The 19980-nt window shown below is 44.7% G+C and overlaps 1 protein-coding gene across 3 annotated transcripts in view; it reads left to right on the plus strand.

Annotated features, from left to right (window-relative positions):
- DNAJB6 (DnaJ heat shock protein family (Hsp40) member B6) overlaps nucleotides 1-19127 on the plus strand; it is a 60422-nt gene extending 41295 nt beyond the window's left edge. For 2 of the 3 annotated variants that reach the window (XM_071561153.1, XM_071561154.1), the window contains exon 9: nucleotides 9502-17520. In XM_071561153.1, the coding sequence (XP_071417254.1) occupies nucleotides 9502-9815 (314 nt within the window). In that variant the 3' untranslated portion in view covers nucleotides 9816-17520. The other variant, XM_071561155.1, reaches the window with a different exon arrangement.
- Nucleotides 19128-19980: the final 853 nt, after the last annotated feature.

The following is a 19980-nucleotide window of genomic DNA, read 5'->3' on the forward strand; positions in this document are numbered from 1 at the left end:
TATTGAATGTCAACTTGAAACATATTTTTAAAAATCAGACTTCTCATTAGCATGTCAAAAACTGAACAGCAACTAATGACTTAGTGCTCCTGTCATGGGAAAGATGTCAGAAACAGGATCAGGTTCTGTGGTAAAGGTTCACGAAACACTTTGAAACTCATTGAGCCTTTAGGAGAGACAGCCTGTTACTACGAGCATGTGTTGTTTTCAGGATCATGTAAAAGATGGTGGTCTCTGGAGTTCTAACTCTGAATCAGGGATGTGTGCAGGCACTGGCAGATGGGATTTGCCTGCCCTAGTCCTAGTAAGGCAGGGCTGGGTGGATGAGGAATAAATTGCACATTGAAGGGTATAATTGGAGAGGGCAGATATTTATTTTATTTTTTCTTTTAGTAATTAATATATGAAACCCTGTGTCAGAGCCTGAAGGCTCAGGGTAGAGGGGAGAATATTTTTCAAATGATTAACCTGAAAAGATGAGAGCTGGCAAACTGAGCATGGACAGTGGAATATAAAAGGCGGAGCTTGCTCTTACTGTCTTGTGTCTGTGAGATTTCAACGGCACTAATGGCCTTTTGATGAAAATACAAACTGGTGATTTTGTGCTTTTGCCAAATTACTATGGAAGTGTTGACAAAACAGCTGGGGAAGTAATTCATCACATTTTTCTGAAGTCACTCATGAGATTCTTTTCTTTTTAAATTTAACTGCCTGTCTTTTTCTTTTTGTATCTTTCTTTTACGGTAATCTGGGTTTGCTGTGCATTAAGGGTTTGAAAACTGGTTTAAAGCTGGTAATCAATGGAATAATATGTTACACAACTGTATAATTTGGAAATTAGGGCTTGCTCAGAGCTGTTCTGAAGATGCTCCTTTAGTGAGGGTCACTAATGGGAATATAAGATGACGTCTTGATACCTGAACTCATTAGTTTTTATGAGTTATGAAGGTAAAGAATTTTTATGAAAGTAGAAGAGCACTTTTCCTCTGCTTTTGCTGTCTGAAGAGCTTTCTAATTAGAAGCCATTTCTGATTGACCTGATGGTATTTCCTAGGAGGGCTGAAGGCAAGAAGCAAAGTTTTCTCTTTGGGGGCAGTGAAGGAGCTGTTTTGTCTGGCACTGCAGAACAAGTGTCCCCAGGGCTCTGCTCAGGCACAAGGAGAGAGGAAACACTGCTGGAAGGCACCTTGTGTCTGACAGGGCTGCAGGTAGTTGGGCTGTGAAATTTTTGGTTTTTTCCCTCTAGTAGCAAGTATTAAGTTTCATTATAAGGGCTGACTTGGGCTGGGTTTTTTTTCTCTCAGTAGGATTTTGGTTTGCACTTCAAATGCCATTTCAAAGTGAAACTTGTTCTGCATGGGTTCCTCATGGTAGAGATGAAACCCATGGAGTTTCTATCTCAGGTTGAAATATAATTAAGATGAAAAATCCCCTCTGTTTCATGGAATCATAGGATGGTATGGGTTGGAAGGGACCTTAAAGGTTATCCAGTTCCAACTCACTGATATGGGCAGGGACACCGTCCACTAGACCAGGTTGCTCAAAGCCCCACCCAGCCTTGAACACTCCCAGGGATGAGACATTTCCATCTTTTCTGGGAAACCTGTGCCAGTGCCTCACCACCCTCACAGTAAAGGATTTCTTCCTAATACTTGATCTAAACCTGCCCTCTTTCAGTTTGAAGCCATTCCTCCTTGTCCCATCACTGTCTGCCTTTGTAAATACCAAGCCAAATCAAGAATTTTCATGTCAGTGATACCAGTTCTGCAGGAAGAGGGGCCATGTAAGAGACAGAGACAGGTACAGTGGTCTGAGCTCCATCTCAGCTACATGTTGTAAAAGGCGTGTGTTGGGGAGAGGAGCCCCGGTGCAGGTTTTTAAGGGGGCCTGGCAGCACTGCAGTGTAGTGGTGTACAATGAGACCTGCAGGAAACTGTGACAGACCCCTGACATGACCCTGAAAAGTGTGGAAAGCATCATCTTTTAAGTAATATCAATTGCTGTTAAAAAATCAGGTCCATTCGCTCAAACTCTGAGCCTGAAATCTTGCCAATTTGTATTTAGATGTGTCAAGCTGCGAAGTTCATTCCTTGTTCTTTGCTTCCTTGCAAAATTCATGCAGAAACTAATAAAGTGCCCCTGTGTGATAAAGTCTTTTAAAATTAATAAAATTCACTTTGAGCAGCAGCATGCAAATGGGGTCATCTCTCTGCTGGCTGGAAACAGGGATTGGTATTACCTCCTGCCATTTGCATTTCCTGCATCCCAGATCTTTTAAGATGAGAGCAGTTGGTATAATCTATATGGATGCCCTGATGTGCTTCCAATGGAAGCAAAATAGCTGCAAAAGTCTGGGTGTGCTCAGCCTGTCCTTTTCTCTGGCCTCAGATATAATGTAGGACATTCACTGGGCTTTAAAAGATCTTATGGTCCGCGAGTTTGGGCAGTGAGGAGGTAGCTCCAGTCTGTCCCAGCAGCTCCCCTCTCTGTGCCAGGCTTCAGAGCTCAGTGCCACCTGATCCGGTCAGAGAGGAGTGGCTGCTGCCATCGATCCCCAAGAGCCACTCCAGGGAACAGCACGATCACATTTCCTGTCAAGGTACCCCTTTGCAGCACCGTTGTAGTCAGCATGTGCTGAAAACTCGTTTAATTTTCCCAATTTGTTGCAGTTTGGGGCATCTTTGTGGTGAAATGTTGTCTTGAGGGAGGTTGTGACATGCTGGGAATGCAGGATTCGTGTTGGTACATGCTGGGCTAAATACAGGATACAGTTGAGTTCTTGTCTGTGTGTGGGGGTGGTAGGTAAAATCCAGATGACTAAAAAAACAAAAAGAAACTCAAAAGGTTGAGCTTTCTAAAGAGCTGCTGCGGGGCAGGGAGGGTGAAGGAACCCTGTGCGGGGCTTTCCCTGCCCTGGGTGTGTGCCACATGGGTATGGTTGGGCTGGCACTGAGCAGCTGAATATGAGGGCAAAAATAAAAGGAGCAGGTCCACTGCCAGTTTTTGAAGCCAGAAGGGCAGAGGTTTGCTGTGGGAGCCCTGCCCTTTCCCGACACTGGACGTGCTGCAGCCATGCCTCTCCCAGGACAGATATAGCACTGCGGGAGGCGCTCCATCAGTCTGTCCTGTTTCCCAGATCCCACACCCATGTTTTTTCCATCACTTTCCAGGACTTTGCCATCATCTCCCCTACTCTATCCTGCCTCTTCTGAATGTCTTTTTTTCCCCCTCCTCGGAGGAAATGCCCTGCTCCCATGGCAGGGCGGGTAATAGTGCTGGTCTTGGCCTGGGAAAGTGCAGCCCAAATCCCCACTTATAAACTGAATACAAGTTTTGGGGTTTGAGCAGGGACAGATAATGCATGTCCCAGTGCAGTGCTTTAGGTGCTGGCAGAGCTGAGCTGTTGATGCCAGTACAGGATGGGAGATGGGGAGAGGAGGAGGTGAGACATGGCAGGAGGTTTCTGCAGAGGGTACAGATTGAGAGCAGCCAGCATTTCTAACCAGTTGAGCTCTCTGGGTGCACCACTTCAGTTAAATATTTCCTTGAATTTTGCAGGAAGGACATGTCAGACAGACACCAAGAAACCCTGAATCTCCTTGTGCTCTCCGAATCATTGAGAAATGTGCAGTTGCTCTGGAAGGAAACTGATTGCCAGTAATTGGTGGAAGCCACTGATTTGTGTGAGCCAACTCAAAACCTCTTCCTTCGTCCTGTCCTTCAGCTGATAAACGGTTGAAATAAACTCCCTTCACAGTTTACAAGCGCTTTGCCCCAGAACTGATGGTGCAGATGGGGCAGCTGCTCTGGCATTCCCTGGATAGTTTTTGAGTCATTTCAGGCTCTTTCAGCTTTCAAAACTATGCATTTTTTTTAATAAGAGAATTTTAAAAAAGGCTGTTCTTTCTTATGAGCATCACATCGAATAACAAGAGAGAGATTTTTAAAGGCTGTCACTGTAAAACTCAGAGACATGTTCCAAAGAGGACTTGGTGCAAATTTTGGCTTCTGTCGAGCCTGCCAACCCCCAGAGAGCACAGGCTGAAAGAGGGTTTTATAACTCCTGCTGTTAAGCGTCACAGTATTTGTGTTTCCTGGCATTTAGGAACAAGTTTAAGAACAATTAATCAGAAGAACTTGCTCAACATAGCCTGCAGTAATGGTGAGGGAGTATTTTCTTGGCTGAGCACATTGTCTACAATTTCAGGACGGATTAGGGGGGTTTGCATCCACATGTGGTTTTAGAAAATACCCTGGGCTTGGTGTTTCATAATGAGCATCCCACATTTCCAGTAGAAATTAAAAGAAACTGGTGATTTGGCAACTTTCTGAAGGCAACTTTTGAGTGTGGTCCTCCAAGTTAGACCGCTAGTGCTGTGTCTTCAGTAGAGTTACTTGGTCTCCTGTTGCTTTTTCTGTGCTGTAATACTTTAGATATGAAGCTTTTAAGAGAAGAAACAAAAGATCCAGTTAATCTTCAGGATTTTTTCAGCCCACGGGTAATCTGGGCATGTGGACAGGGCAGTTAAGATGATTCTCGGATGCAACGGGTTCCTGGAAAACACGAGCTTTCCCAGCCATTGCTGGACTTTAGTCTCAGAAGAGCCCTGGTAGCTTCTGCTAAGGTAGATATTAACACCAGAGCTGTTGTAACAGTGGAAAAGTTTATCAGTAGAAAAACCTCATCAACAGGTTACAAAGATCGTAGTGCGATTGACTTCAGACGTATTTAAATGGGGATTTTTTTCTTTCACTTTTGGTTGCTCCTTGCATCGCGGCTCAGCCTCCCACGGCAGCGGCAGATGTAGCTGAATCGTCATCAGAAACTCCAGTGCGCTCCATGGGCACGGGGGAAATTCCAAGCCCCTGTAATAGCAAGGGGAGACAAAAAATCAAGAAAAGAACAAAAAGTCAGGTTTTGTTTTCCTTCTGCACTCTGCACGTTGTCAGTGCACATCGGGAACAGCTCAGACTAACCCCGGCCATCCAGCAGAGCCTTCTCTGGAAGCAGCAGTGCCGTGCCCTGCTCTGAGCTTACACTGCCCCTTAACTTTGTAGTTTTGAAGTATTAGAAAGACACTTTGCTGGCCATCATTCAAGCAAGATTTGGATGGGGTTAGTTTCCTGCAAGCCGCCTTTGCACAGGTGGGTGGCAGGAGCTCAGCAGGTAAATCGAATGCCCCTCACCACCTGCATCTCCCGATGCTGGTTACAGGGCAGGCTGTGGTGTCCGTGACCTCAGGGAAGTCTTCCTTCGGATGAGCAAAGTGGTGCGCCTCCTTTTTCTTTCCTAACACAGGGGAAACCCAGATTCTACATACATTTCCTTGGTAAGGTGTGTAAGAACAGCGCGTGTGAGTAACAGGGCCACGTTCGGGAACCACGAGGGCTCCGCTCCCTCCTGCAGGGAAGTGACCCGACATATGCAAATCAGCGCTGCGACATCCTCGGGATGTTTACCCCGCCGTGTCCGGCATCCTTCTGCCATTACTGGCTTGTCATTAATTACTGCTGATTCCTGATAGGCTCTCGGTTCAATTCCAGGACATGCATGGATGTTACTAAGATGTAACACAAAATAATAACGGCTGGCCCGTGCCGGGCTGCTTTGTGCGCAGTGCTCTGTGACTTACCCGTCCCACCTCACCTGGAATATCTGGTTTTGTTCTGTGTGTTACCTCCGTCTCCCACGGAGGGGTCTGAGCACGCGCAGACCCCTCGGTGCATCTGGCGGCTCCCCAAAGCGCCCACCTCGCCCAAGAGTTGCACTCTCAGTTCGCGTTAGACACGTAAAATCGCTGTATTTTCAATACCAAAACAGAAGCTTGGCAGCGGCTGTTCTGATAACGATACCCTCGCGACAGGCAATATTGCCCTCTACCGGTTACCTACAACTAGAAGGGTCTCTGTTTTCCCCTTTCCTGCAACACCTTTGCTATGAGGAATTATTTTCCAGCCCTTCTTGCTTGGAGCAGAAGAAGCGTTTATTCCTAACACAGCTTTTTAGGATGCTACAGCTCATGTTTCGTTTCTTTTCACCAGAAGCTGCTGTTCATTTTGGAAAACTTGGTGCACCAGAAAACCAAACTTTAATTACTGTTTTCATATGTAATGCTGAATCCTTCATTTGCAGAATTAACCCTTAGAAATGTAACTTCTCGCAGCTGTTTTGCAAGTGAAATAACTCCAAGGTTTTTAATTACTATTTGCCTTAAAAAATAGGATCTTTAGTTTAATGCCGGGATGCTGCTTCCAGCTGTTCCTGATAATTGCCCCCTTCCCTGCCCCAGCTGGGGTGGCTGCAGAATGAGCTGGCCTCAGGCACTGAGCTGGGTTAAAAATAAGCTTGCAAAAAGAGTGTTATTTTTAACCTGGGTCAGTCCCTGCTTGGGGTCATGGCGTGGCTGCCCAGGCTCTCACGTGGTTGTGCTGGCTTGGAGGCGCAGGAAATGGCAAAAGGAGGTGTTGGGGAACTGGGGGATGTTTAAAGCACCACTGAAAGGTGCTTCTTGAGTAGATATTTCAGCTCTGAACTCAGGCATGCCCCCCACCCTCCCTCCATACCAGCTGTCTGCCTGAAACCCATTTCTAGGGCAACTATCACCTCTGACAAAGCTCTAGCAATGTTTAAGCACTTTTTGGTGGTGTTGCTGTGTGGCTGAACTCTTCTGAAGTAAACTGTTCAGGTTTCTCATTTCCAGTGGCACAACTGGCTCTGTTCAGTCTGGCTTGAATGTTTCAAATGTGTTTAACTACATAGAACAAGGGAGAAGATCTGATGCAAATGACACTTTAGTGTTGCTGTGCCAGGTGTGCTAAAGGTAGATGATGAGTGGAAGATCTGATGGCTCATGCCATGCATAGCACTGGAGTCGATTCAGTATTTGAACTGTATCTGACGTGCTGTTACACCATTAATTTGTGGTACCATCCTGCACTCCTGCAACTCGTAAACAGGAAAAATCTTGGACAATTTTTTGGGGTCTACTTGTAACTAAAACTTGCCTTTGCTTTGGGGAGATGGAAAACCGAATGACTGTTGGGTGATCCAGGTGGATCTAATCCTTTGATACTTGTAAGAAAGATGGAGACAGACCTTGTAGTAGGGCCTGTAGTGACAGGACAAGGGGTAATGGTTTTAAACTGAAGGAGGGTCGGTTTAGATACAAGGAAGAATTGTTTTACAATGAGGGTGGTGAAACACTGGCCCAGGTTGCCCAGGGAGTTGGTAGATGCCTCATCCCTGGTAACATTCAAGGTCAGGTTGCTCAGGCTCTGAGCAACCCCATCTAGTTGAAGTCCCAGCTCATTGCAGGGAGGCTGGACTAGAGGAGCTTAAGTCCCTTCCAACTGAAATAAGTCTGTGATTTCAAAGGCATGCTGGTTCCCTGAATCTGAGACTTAGTGTGTCTGATTGGGTTGTCTGTGTGATGCACACACAGATTCAAGAATGGCCTCAGCACATTTCCCATTCCCTCATCTGTTTGCCAGTCACAATTTTAAACATACATTGAGCAAGACTTTGCATATCAAAAGGAGAGCCATGCAGTTTGTGTTTCCATGGGAGGGGATGGAGCTCCTAACTTTGGTGCACTATAATTTGTTATGAAGTGAATACTTCTGACTGGTTTTTGTGTGTTCAACTGATGTACTTGAGTTTCCTGTGCTTCTTTCCTTACTCTTGGTATTTTATAGGCTTATCTTCATACACCTGGTATCATCAGCCTAATCTGTGCTTTAGTGCTGTTTGAATAGTGTGTAAAATCCTGTGGCCTCTTATGGGAAATAATGGCCGTTGTGCATCTGGAGTTCTCTGAGCTTTCCTTGCTCTGCACCTTGTGTAGCTGAAGTGCTGTGCCCCATGTGAGGGGAAAAGCACCATCCTGCCCGCCTTCTCCTACTGCAAGGACAACCACGCACCAGGGCTTTACACTGGCATGATGCAGGCAGTCTAAATGCAGAAATCCTTGTTCTATCACTTGTGTTTTTGTTGTGTCTGCTTTGGAAATGTGGGAGACTCCAGGGTACAAAAGCATGAGCTTGGAGGTGGGGATGGGCATTTAATCACCAGGAAGAAGCATCCTCTGCTAAATACCAAGCACATCAGGTGCTCAGACACACAGCTGGCCAATGTGAGGCAAGTCCTGGAGTCCCCTTCTCCTGCAAGGCCTCGAGTGCCTCACTGCACTGTGACATGACTTTTTAAACATACCTTGCCTCCTTCTCCTTATGCCCTCAGAAGCATCTCCCCATGTACGATTACCAGGTAAAGACAATGCAGCCTGTTGTGTTTGGCAGTGTCGGTGGTTTGGTGCACACACGAAGTGGGTACTCCTGCTCTGTCCTGTATTGCGTACGTGGTGCTTTTTCCATCTTCAAAGCATTTTCCAGCCATGAACTAAGAGCACACACATTAGCTGAGAGCACACACCCCTCCCTAAGCAGCTGATGCTGGGCACATCCCAGGAAAAACTTCCAGAATGTGACACACCACTTTTGATGCAAATAAAATGATGCCATATTTCATCAGCTCTATTAAAAGTATTTAAGTAATTTAACTCATGATACTTTAAAAAGCCTTTAAGAAACAAATGTGGTACATGCCTTGTTCTCACTTTTTTCCTCCCCTTTTTTATTATTTTTCTCCCCCTCCTTTTCCCCCACCCCTTATTTTCCAGGTTGAATTGGCTTTTTGGTATCTTACTGCTTGCTTTTCAATGTGTGGTTTTGCAGAGTTTTTTGTGTTATGGTAGCTAATTTCTCTACTTTCCAGCTCTGGTACTGTTACAGTTTCTGCAACAAAGGAAAGTGTCATCTGCAAAACAGCATGAGTATGACTGGAGTACCTCATCTTTCATATCGATTTTGCAAACATTGTGTTTTATTTCCATTGTGTTCATTGGGCTGTGCTGTGTGTACCCGCCTTGCCTCTGGACTGTGTTTACCTCTCACAGCTTTAACATGATTTCTCATCTTCATGTGGTCCTTCACATGTTTCCACCATCCTTCCAGCTGTCCAGCATCTGGCCCCTCTGAACCCACAATGGCTTTGTATCCCACCACCCCTGTAGTCAGCTTGGGTTTTATCCCTCCTTTCCCTTTAACTTTTCCTTGAGCAGGGCCAACCCTTCCCAGCCAGACAGTCCAGGTGAGTTGGGATGAGATGACATGCCCTGCACAGGACAGAAATATTGTCCAGAGCCATGTGCTCAGCTCCCTCATGCTGTCATTTTGGGGAAAATGGAACAGTGTCCACTGAGTTGTCATATGTAGTGCATTTTTTGGGTGGCTTCAGTGTAGTGAGTGGCCATTGGTGGTGGTTTCTGCTCCAGACCTTCCCTGATCCGCAGATACACAGGGCTGTCTATGACTAACCACAGCCAAGACACTAGTTTTGTGACCCCTAATGTCCAGCCCATTTCTGAGAGGATTTTTTTTTTCAGGCCAAACTTAGGTATTTTGGGTGCAGCTCACTTCTTCTTGCACTTTCTGCTTTTTCAGGGGAGGCAGATGAAGAAGCCTTTGCCGAGGAGTGCCGCCGGAGAGGACAACACGCGCTGCCTTCCCAGCCAGCCAACCTGCGCCTGCAGAAGTCTCACAGGCCTGGCAGCTCCCCCCGATATGCCTTTCATTATAACAGTGATGAGGTGGAAGAACAAGATAGAGGCCGGGTCACAAGCAGCTTCGAGGCCCCTTTTCATTTATCAGGTGTGCACAAGCATGATGGGGAGAAACACGCAAAGGAGGATCTGCCAGCTAGTCAAAAGCCAGAACCAAAAAGCCAAGCAAGGTGTTGGTGCTGTGTGTTGAGTTAATGTCAGCTCCCTGGTAGATAATAGACAGCAGCTTGTGCCTTCATCCTGCTTTAGCTCTGCCCTCCCATGTAGCCTACATTCACTAATGCCCTGGGATATTTAAGGATCCAGGGCAAATATTGTTGTGCTGCTGAAGTGCCTCTGCTCTTCATTGTTAAAAGTGAAGGCCTTTTAGAGGTTAACTCATCACAATACTTTGCACATTCATTTACTTAAACTGTGCTTGGCTTCCTTGTCCAAGGAGAAGTTCAGCAACTTGATACTATTTCTGGAAGCTGCAATTTTAGGCCTGCTAAGTCCTAATAGAGAAGGCTGATACCATTCAGGCAAACGTGGCAACGTGGCAATTTTCTGGGTTATTTTTGGAAGTAATTAGTCCTTTGATATATTTCCAGTCTGTAATGTTTTGGCAATGTAGTCTAGAGGCTATCTTGGACAACAGAGTCCTCATAACTACTTGATTTAATTGGAACCTGTGGTCAGAGATCATCCAGGACTGCCAGGACAGGTTTTCCTGATACATGAAGATGCCTTTCAACTGGGATACCCAAACCAAGGGCCCTTCTCAGCAGTGTGGAATTAGGTGAAGTGCTGGGAAGTGTGACCATATGAGGCCCCTTGGGGTAAACACAGCACATAAAAAATGTGCACTGTGTCCCAAAACAGCTGCTCAGGTACTCCCAGTGCTGTACCAGCTTCTGCTGCATTTATGAGCCTTTAAATCTAACACTGCCTTCTGTATGGAAGACCTAAAGATACCATGTGGGATAACAGATTGAAGAAATAGAAATATTTAGATATATGTCTTCCTGATCAGTGGCATGGAAGTTGTGTCTTTAAGGATGGCAAAGTTGAATATTTTCCTTAAAGAAAAAAAAAGAGAGAAAAAAAGGAAAAAAGCTACAGAGGCCTGAATGTAACCTCTGGGCTGATGTCCTTAAGTCTCCCATCCATGGGTTACGTTTGTAGCTGGCAAAACAAAACCTTGGCAGTGCCTTTGGAGACATGAGGGTCTCTGCAATCATAATACTTTGCAAGGTTTCCAAAGAGTGGCTGAGTTTGACAGGCACTGTGCAATTTTTGGAGCAATTTTTAAGATTGCTTAGGACTTTCTGCTGTGAAATTATTTATGCTCCAAGACGCACAAGTTTGCAATTAAAATTAATTTCCAAAAGTATTAGTGCAATCACAAAATCCCCTCTTCTGCCAGTAGACTGTGAGTTGCTATAAAAGACTCAGGGTGAAAACTTGATTGAAGTAAGACTAAGATTTTACTGTTGCTTTAAATATTTTGCCTGCTGTTCCTCTGATGGGCAGGGCTGCTGAAGGACTGGCCGAGTCAGTCATAAAAACCTACGTGAGTGTCTTAATCCCTCCCTGGGAAGTTTGTGCACGAGCCCTGGCCAGTACTGCCATTCTCCTTCATGTTCCTCTCTGCTGACTGCCTTGGCCAGAAAAGAGGCTTCACCAGCACAGCTCTGTCATTACAGAGCCCACTGACTTGCTCCCGCTTGGCTTTCATCGCTCACTGCGAAGGCTGCTGTGCTGACATGGGCCACCGTTGGGAGAGAACAGCATCTTTTTCTGCCTTGGTCCAAAGACCTCTCAATTCAGTGCAAAATTTTTAAGTTCAGTGGCCTCAAACCAGGTGTTTTCCACCTCAAATCAGTTTTGCCTCTCCTGGTGTGGCAGCAGAACCACACAGCCATTTTAGATGTTGTCCCAGTTGGAGCATCTCAAGCAAACCGTCAGTCTTTAATGATTTACCTGCAGTGAAGTGGTTTTATTTTCCCAGCTCTAGGAATGAGACTGTTTGAGTTTTGATTTGTATGTCTGTAGGAAATTTAAATGAAAGAGAAGGGGATAGGTTTCATCTTAATCACAGGGTGGGAATCCCTCTGCAAGGGGCATCTCTAGTGCCCATGAGGGAAGGCTGGCCAACTCGTTTAGACTGGCACCCAATATCCAGAGGTGAGAAGAATCCTCTCCTTAATCAGGATTCCAGTCATGACAGTTGGGTATTTAACAAAAAAATTAGAGTTTAATTTGGTTCTCCATCCAACACTTCACATTTAAGTGGAAATTTTCTGGAAGCTGTTCCAGGTTTCATAATGGTCTTTTAGAATAAAATTTCACCTCTTGTGCTCTGAAGTCGCTGCATATCTCAGTTTTCTAGCTCCAAACAAGGAATTTTTAAAATAATAAGCGATGTGCTCCCTGACTGTGTGATACATGTGTGACTGGTGGGATCTGAGCTGGGTCCAAGTGATACTAATGCCAGCAGAGACCTGGGTGGGGGTGGCAGCTATTAATGGCAGAGGTAGTGGTAACTATCCGTAAAAAGCTACCCTGGATTTGGGAGTTTCGACCTTTATCCAGCAAGAATGGTTGAAATGTTTAATAGTTGAAATACTGAAAAATACATGATATGGAATCTCATTATTTGGAAGATAATATTGCAAGGTTTGCTCTTCCTTTTGATTGAAATAGCTTCCATTAACCTACGACTTACATCATTAATTATTTGGTTTTGCTGCATTTTTATCGGCTGGCATCTGTGGAGAGGAAACCTCTCTAAAAGAACTAACTTGACTAATCTTGATCCTTTCCTGGCATGGATTCCTCTTCTGGAAAGTTGAGCTATTTGTACTTTATTTCATCTTTAACTCAGTCTCTGTTCTTTTTACCAACATGCAGTTCCCTGAATTACACTTTACTAACTAGTAGCAGCAATATGCTTGGTTATCCAAACTAATTACTTTATAATTCCATCACATACTTAGTCTTGGGCATGTAATGGAAAGAGAAAGGAAAGCAAAGCCACTGTTTTCTATGGAAACCTAATACGTGAGGAATGATGGAGTTCCCCCTCCCTTTGCTCCCCTGGCTGTAACTGTGTGCCAGTGGGAACAGCTGTACTCTTTTGGGGCAGGGATTGGGAATTCTGGCTGGTGGATTTGGAGGCTGGCTGGTTGCTCCCTGGCTTAGCCCAGAGCTGCCTTCATGCATGGTGTTTTGGCTGCTGGTACGAAATGATCCTGTTACCCATTTGCTTCCCATCGAAGATAGCTGGGTTGCACATGGGAGGGCTTCCATGGCTGCAGAGCCTTGCAAGCTTTTGATTGCCCTTTGGGAGTAAAACCTTGGAAATGTGTTCAGTAATAGCATTGCCTAAATTAACAGCAGGCAAGGGGATTGTATCTGGCTTGGTATGTTCTTGTGGCAGTTCTAGGCAAATTGGTAATGAAAACAATGGTGAGCAAGCACCAAGGAAGGCCCCTGCAAGTTGCTAAAGCTTCTCAGTCCCCTAAAACATCAAAGTTGGGATTACATCATTGGGTTGGCCAGTGAAACTGGAGAACTCGCCCCTTGGATTTAACAGTGCAGGTAATTAAACGGTGGAGCAGCATACCTGGACAGGGTGGGATGTTGTGTCACCTCTGTCTTTACGTAAAGACAGGCTCGCTGTCCACAGTGCTCCACGGCAGGGCAGGAGCTGGGGATGCAGGGAGGGAATTAGTAGGTCAGGCTGTGGTGTGTGCTGGGCAGTGGCTCAGGCTGAAAGGAGGGGATGTGAAAGTGTAGTCCAAAGCTGTAATTGCAAAGTGAGTCACGTGCATGAAATTATATTGAAGCTGTGATCTGGGATGAATTTCTATAATGGCACATGTGAGTGCGGTCAGTCTGAAATAACAGAGGGTGGCTGCAGCTCAGAAGTGAACCAGCTGCCTTTGAAATAGCAATTTATTGTTTGACAAGAGAGACATTTCTAAGAGCAGAAAATTAGAAAGAGCATTACAGAACTCAGCTTGAAAGTGCCTCATTGCCCTGTTAAAGCCCTGTGTGAGTGCTGGGGCCATGACTGCTTCCATGGTTTGAAGGAGGGCAAAAGACTGGCTGCAATCTTAGCAAAAAGTTACTGGATCTTGGAAAACATTTCCTCTAGGATCTGAGAAGAAAGCGTGAATCCCTCCCACCCCAACCTCAGTGTTTCTCTCTCAAAGTGGAAGGAGGTTCATCCAAAGCCTTCAGCTTTGCAGATCTATAAAAATCAGGCCTTGGCATTTGTTGCTGACTGGTGTGGGTCAAGAAGCAGCAATGCTGCATGTTTATTGTCAGCTGTGACTGAGCACTTTGCTTCCTTCTGCTGATTCCTGCATTCCTCTGTGCCGGCAGAAGGTGGAGCAGACCCGTGGCTGCTCCCTGCATCCTGGCAGAGCAGGCAGATGTCAGGCAGGGTAGGAAGAAGTAGGATACCAGAAATGTGTTGGGTAGGAGTGTTTTCCCCAGGACACTTGTGCCTTTGGATCGGCTGCCCGATGTACACGCCTCCCTCGCAGTTGCCACCCAAGAATGTGATGAGTTTCATAGTCAGTGACTGAACAATCTCATGACTTTGGGAGGTGCATTTGGCAGGGAAGTAGAAAGCCACAAGGAAAGTCAATCTGGGACACAGCAGAGAGGCTTCCCAATTTGTTTTGGTCCTCCAAAGTGAGGGTTGAGGGAGTTGCACCTCGGTGTTGTTGGAAGTTGTTTTCAGCTTTCAGCAGCGTTATGAAAGCTGGAGTACCTTCTGTGCTCCTTATGGTTCTTCTGGAAGTAGAACAGAAGGGGATGAAATGAAAGAGTGGGTTAGCTGTTGCTGTTTGTTTTAGGCAGGAATTATCCAGGTAGTAAACCAGGTGTAATTCCAAGTTGTGTGTATTCTTGCTTCATCCATCTCTGCTCCTGGCAGCTGACAAAAGCAAGAAATACCAAGTTAGGGTGATATCTATCTGCTTTTGAGTGAATCTGTTTTCCAAACGTCACAGCTTGCGGAAGCTCTCAGCAACCTGTTCTCCCTCCATGCTGTGCTGCATTTCTAGAGTTTGGATGGCTAACGATTGCTTCTGAGGGTGGAAATTTGAACAGCCCTTCTTCAAGGCCAGCACTGTTTGGCTGAAGCCAGTTCAGCCTGGCACTTACTATGGGAAGTTTCTATGGACACTTTGTGGTGCTGGCAACTTGCCAGGACACAGGCTCAGTGCAAAGTGATCAAATAGTCATGGGGCTGCTGCTTTCTAATTCAGATTTTGTTGTTCCATGACTTTGGGGCTAGTCTTGTAACCAAGGCAGCTAAATGTGCTTTTAATTAGTGCTAGTTGAAGTATTTGAGTGAAATACACACTGAAGGGCTACATCTTTAGTGTGAAATTCTTATTTATGTTAGGAGCTGCTTCACTTGTTTGGATCAGGGTTTTGGCTGTTATCACCCAGCAGAGCATCACTGGAGCTAACAGACTGGCAAAGTTTGACCTATCCTTTCTTCTTGGGTGGGGGTAGAAAAGGAAATGGTAGAGAGTGAAATTATTTATCACAGCAGCCTCAAAACAGAAAAGACCTGGCAGTTTTCTCCTGAGAAATACTCTGTATTTGTCCGTTATCTCCTACTTTAGCCAATCTGTTTCTGTGTGTCAGTGATAAAAGAAAGCTTGAAAGATTTCCACTTTTCACTCTTATCATTCTGAAGCTGGTAGGAGACCATGTTGTCAAATGCCTAAATATCTTCATACCACATTATTTTAAGTTTTGAGTTGTTTCATTTATAAGACAATGAATTATGTGGTATTCACTTCAAGTCATAATTTACATTGACTCACAGTATTTTTAAGGAAGAGTTGCTAGAATTGCTTTCAAAACCTCAAACATTTGAAGAAAATGGACTGTCGCAAAAAAAAAAAGTATTTTGATATAAAAATTGCAGCATCAAATGCAATCATGCTTGGATGTGAAAGCCTTTTAGAAATACTGACAGTGTTTTGAGAATGAAAAATACAAAAATTAGGAGCTAATAAACTGCTAGGGTTTAATGACCCTTTCCCAAAAATCTGTGCTAATATTTCATAGTTATTACATGAACTGGTTCTGATCAGCTGATATGATGCTGTTTTCCCTCCAGTAAAGGGAAGAATCCTTTGAATAACACCCCTGGATTGCGAGGAGTCAGCGTGTCTCTTCTGCCTCCATTGACCTCTGTGGGGACGCAGAGAGATGCTTGAGCCCTTCTGGGATGGGTGCCTTACTTAGTAAACTGAATGCCAAGGGATCCTGGTTTTGGTGATGTATAGGTGACTGAGGGCCTGACATGGAAGGAAACTTCCTGGGTAGAGTTGTTAGTGAGTGGATGTTCACACAGTGTCCTCAGGGACAGGACTGCAGCTCAGGGGGTGGCAGGTGCAGGGAAAACCCAGCGTCATCTGCAATTCTGCAAAGCACTGCCAGTTCTTCTCTTCCTTAAACAAGAAAACTGGTTTCCACTCTAGCTGATCGCTCATGGCAGAATTTCTTAGTAAATACCCTGCCTCTTGACTCAGATGATTGCAAAAGATGAAGTCATGCAGTTGATACAGCACAGGAACTAGAGCGATAACCTAGAACAGTTTCCCTTTGCTACAAGGGAGTGTATTTCCTCTAATGCACAAGCCTTTGATAATGTCTCAGATAGTTTTAGCTGAAAAACTTACCTTGTGGTTCTCCCCAAGTGTTAAACTGAAGAACTGCAGATCTGCCGTGGGCACATCTCTACTTGCACTTGGGAGGAACTCTGGTGAGGAGCAAACTGCAGCCACAGCTGGCTCTGTGCTCCTCCAGCCTCCCTCCACTTCCTTTTCCCATCTGATACTAAACTGATGGAGAACCAGGTGCAATGGTGACACGGCTTCCTCAGGGCCATCTCTGCCTGCCTGCTGACAAAAAGGGAGCAAACAAAGAGATTTCCACACAGGCAGAGCTGTGCCCTTGCAGGGTCATTCCACTCCCAGCGCTGCCTCTCGCTGGCTCATCCTCTGTGCTGGCCCCAGTCACTGGACTGTGCTGATTCCCAGTGGCAGAGCACCACTGAGCTAAAAGAGCCCTCCAGCTATCTGAAAGCATCAGAGGGATTGTCTGAGGGAAATGTTGGCTGGCTTTCAGTTTAGATTTATGAGTGCACCTGGTGGATGTGGTGGTTCACACAGTTCACTGCCGTGCCAGCAAGTTGGATTTGACTGAGGAAAAGGTGTGAGCTAAAGCTAGAACTGTTTTTCACACATCTTTCTGGGGGCAATAAACCATTGGAATGATGATCACATGGCTGGAAGCTTGTGCCTACTGAACCTGTAGCAAATAATTGTTGCTTGAACTCAATACTTTCATGCACCATTGGAGCTGCAGTAGAATATAACCTGTGGTGCATAGTTAAGCATGAGCAGACTGATGACCAGCATATAATATATATATTGGTAAACACTGGGCACCTTCTTATTTACTCAGGATTCTTGCCATTCCTTAGTCTTAAAATGGAAATGCAAATATCGTGGTAACTGACTACTGTGAGCAGGAAATGCCAGTACTTAAATAGCTCCTGCTGTACAAGTCTTATTTATTGCTTCCGTTTTGAAAATTGTTCTGGGTTTGCATGTGCTCTAATTTTGAAGCTTTTCCTGAATGGCTTTGAAGTATTTTGAAAGGTCTCCAGATCCTTTCAAACTTCAAAGATTGGTAGTGTTTTCTTTTCCATCCTATGTAAGGGATATAGTGGAAATGATAATTTAAAAAAACCCAAAACAAAGCAACACATTAGGAAGCCAGACCTCTTCTTTAGTATTCCTTAAACCATTCAGAGAATGTGTGCCTTTGCTAGAGGGATAAGTCCATGAATGCTGTGAAAAGTGTTTTACAAGCCATGTTTCCTCAGGATACAGAGAAGTCAGCAAGAGGAGGAAGCAGAAGCAGAGAGAGGAACAGAAGAAGAAGAAGTCAACCAAAGGGAGTTACTAAAATGGACTTCTCTGCTATGCGAATACCTTTATAATAACGACAACTTCATGTTACCTTTGAGCACACCTCTTTTGTGTATATTTTTTGATTGTTCACACTGCTAGCAAGGAAGTGACTCATGTTTCAAACTGTACTAAAATTGCACTATGTTATTCCTTTTACTTTCACGGAGTGGCTTTCTTGCCAGTCAGGTTAGGGAATTTGGACAAGGCTGGCCGTGGTTAGAAGTGCTGTAGGTTTGAAGATGGGAAAGTGTTACCGAATTTCTTACCTCTTCCTTCCCTGGGACTAAAATGACTTTAGTCTAGTGTTTATTTGTCTTGTAGGACATAAAGGGTTGTGCAAGTGCCTGTTTGTTTGGTCACTGGCATCAACATCAGGCCCGTGGAAAGAGGAGTCCTGTTCAATCATGTCATTGGGAATGGGACTGAGACATGAGCTCTTATAGGGTAATTTATGCAAGCTTATTAAGTGACTTTTATGATTGGGGTTTTGGTTTTGTTTTGGTTTTTTTTCCCCCAGGCTGGGCAGTTTTGTCCCTGCTATGAAAATATTCCTTTATTTTAAACCGTATCATGAAGTTTTGTCCTCTGATTTTAAGGAATGTAGTGTAACAATGGCCTCCTGTAAGTACTCCTGCTGATTTCTTTAAGCTTAGTTGACTCTTGATGAATTATTTAGTGAAACCATTCCTTATTTTAAAAGTTTATTTTCAGAACCTAGAGACAAATTATCCAAGTGCTACTTTAAAACTGCTCTTTGTTTCTGCTGGGTAGGTTTTAGATAATAAACATTTTTTCAGCATCTTTGTAAGATTTTATCAAGTTGTTTCTGCAAGGAACTTACACCTTTATGTATGAAAACATTTTTACATCGGTTTTATTGCAGAACTAATTTTTTTAGCTTGAAAAGATGTCCTAGATTTTTTTCCTGGCAAGATGACTTCCTTGCTTCCCATACTCGTCTCATGTGCATGACACATTGCTTCTCTTAACCTGTTAGTGTGTACAGAGCCCTTCTGTCGCCTGAAGCATTTACCTGCATGTTTCTTGCTGGTGTGTTGTCTCCTCTTCTTAACCTCCAGGTAAGAGTTAGTAGCTTATGGTTTTGTTTTGTTTCTTTTGTCTTCCCCCTGCCAATACGTTGTTGATGTAACAGCCTTAAACCTGGCAATATTGAGAGTCCACAGTTCCTGGAGAAACTCACTCATCCTAACGTTTAAAAGATGTAGGAATGAACATAACGGTGTAAAAGAGAAGCTAAACAGAAAAGTTAAGTCTGCATTCTAGCATGGTTTGATGTAACAAGTTCTGGTGTCTCTGGTATCTGAATGGTTTAGCTTTAATTGCCCAGTGTAATCCTCTGAAAGCAAATAACCCTCTGTGAACTCTGTGAGGGATGTAAATGACGGTTCCTATCCAATGCAACTGAGTACCGGTTTTCTGTCACCTGAGTACCACTTTTTTTTTTTGTGCAGTGTTACTAATATTTAAAAATAAAGAAAATCTGCCTTTATACTTTGTCCTCTTGCACTGTGCTGTAGATTGCAGCTGGCATCAGTTGCCTGTGTTTAATTTCCATTAAAGTTTAGGCTGGAAGCACACAGGGGAGAGTCCACATTCACACAACGCGCATAAGCATTCCAGGTAATTCCTTTTGTTAAATCCATGAGCAACTCAATACACGTTCCTGTGTTAAATGGTTGGTACTGGAAAATGAGGGTTCTTTCTGGCTGGAAACATCGCTATGAGGAGCATGTATTTCAAGCAGAGCCTGCACATTTGCTGTACAAGGAATATTCATCCTGCATAATACACAACATTGAACTGCATCCTAGTTAGGTCAATTCCCTCCACACATGTTCCAGTTTTAAGCTGTTACTGCTCCTTCTTTGTTTGGAACATGGTAGTTTTTTGGAAAAGCAGGAGAGGTGACAGCAGCGTAGGGCTGTTCTCCCCAGAGCTGTCCCTGTGCTGTGAGCAGCCTCACGCAATAGGACAGAGTGGCTCCAGTTCAGGAATGTGCCTTGAAGAGTTAGAGCAGGCTGGGATTTGATGCATAAATATCTTCTTGACTCAGTCCCTGTGTTAGGCTTGATGGAGGAGGATAGAGCATTAATTAGGAGACCTGCAGGCAGGCTCTAAATTAGTTAGGAAGCCTGTCTCAACAATGGCACCCTTATCCCACAGGAAGGGTGCTGGCATGCTTGCAGGTGGCCTCCTACACCCTGTGCCTTCCATTGGGAGAAACTCCTGGGAAACAGAGTCCCCACAGGAAGGAACCATAGGTATAATCTTTCCTGTAACTACCTAGAATCTGCCCAAGCTTGCCCAGAAATTGAGATGTGGGCCTATGGCCATTAAGTCTA

The sequence above is a fragment of the Pithys albifrons genome, chromosome 7 (genome assembly GCF_047495875.1).
Source record: "Pithys albifrons albifrons isolate INPA30051 chromosome 7, PitAlb_v1, whole genome shotgun sequence".
In the NCBI taxonomy this organism is placed as follows: domain Eukaryota; kingdom Metazoa; phylum Chordata; class Aves; order Passeriformes; family Thamnophilidae; genus Pithys; species Pithys albifrons.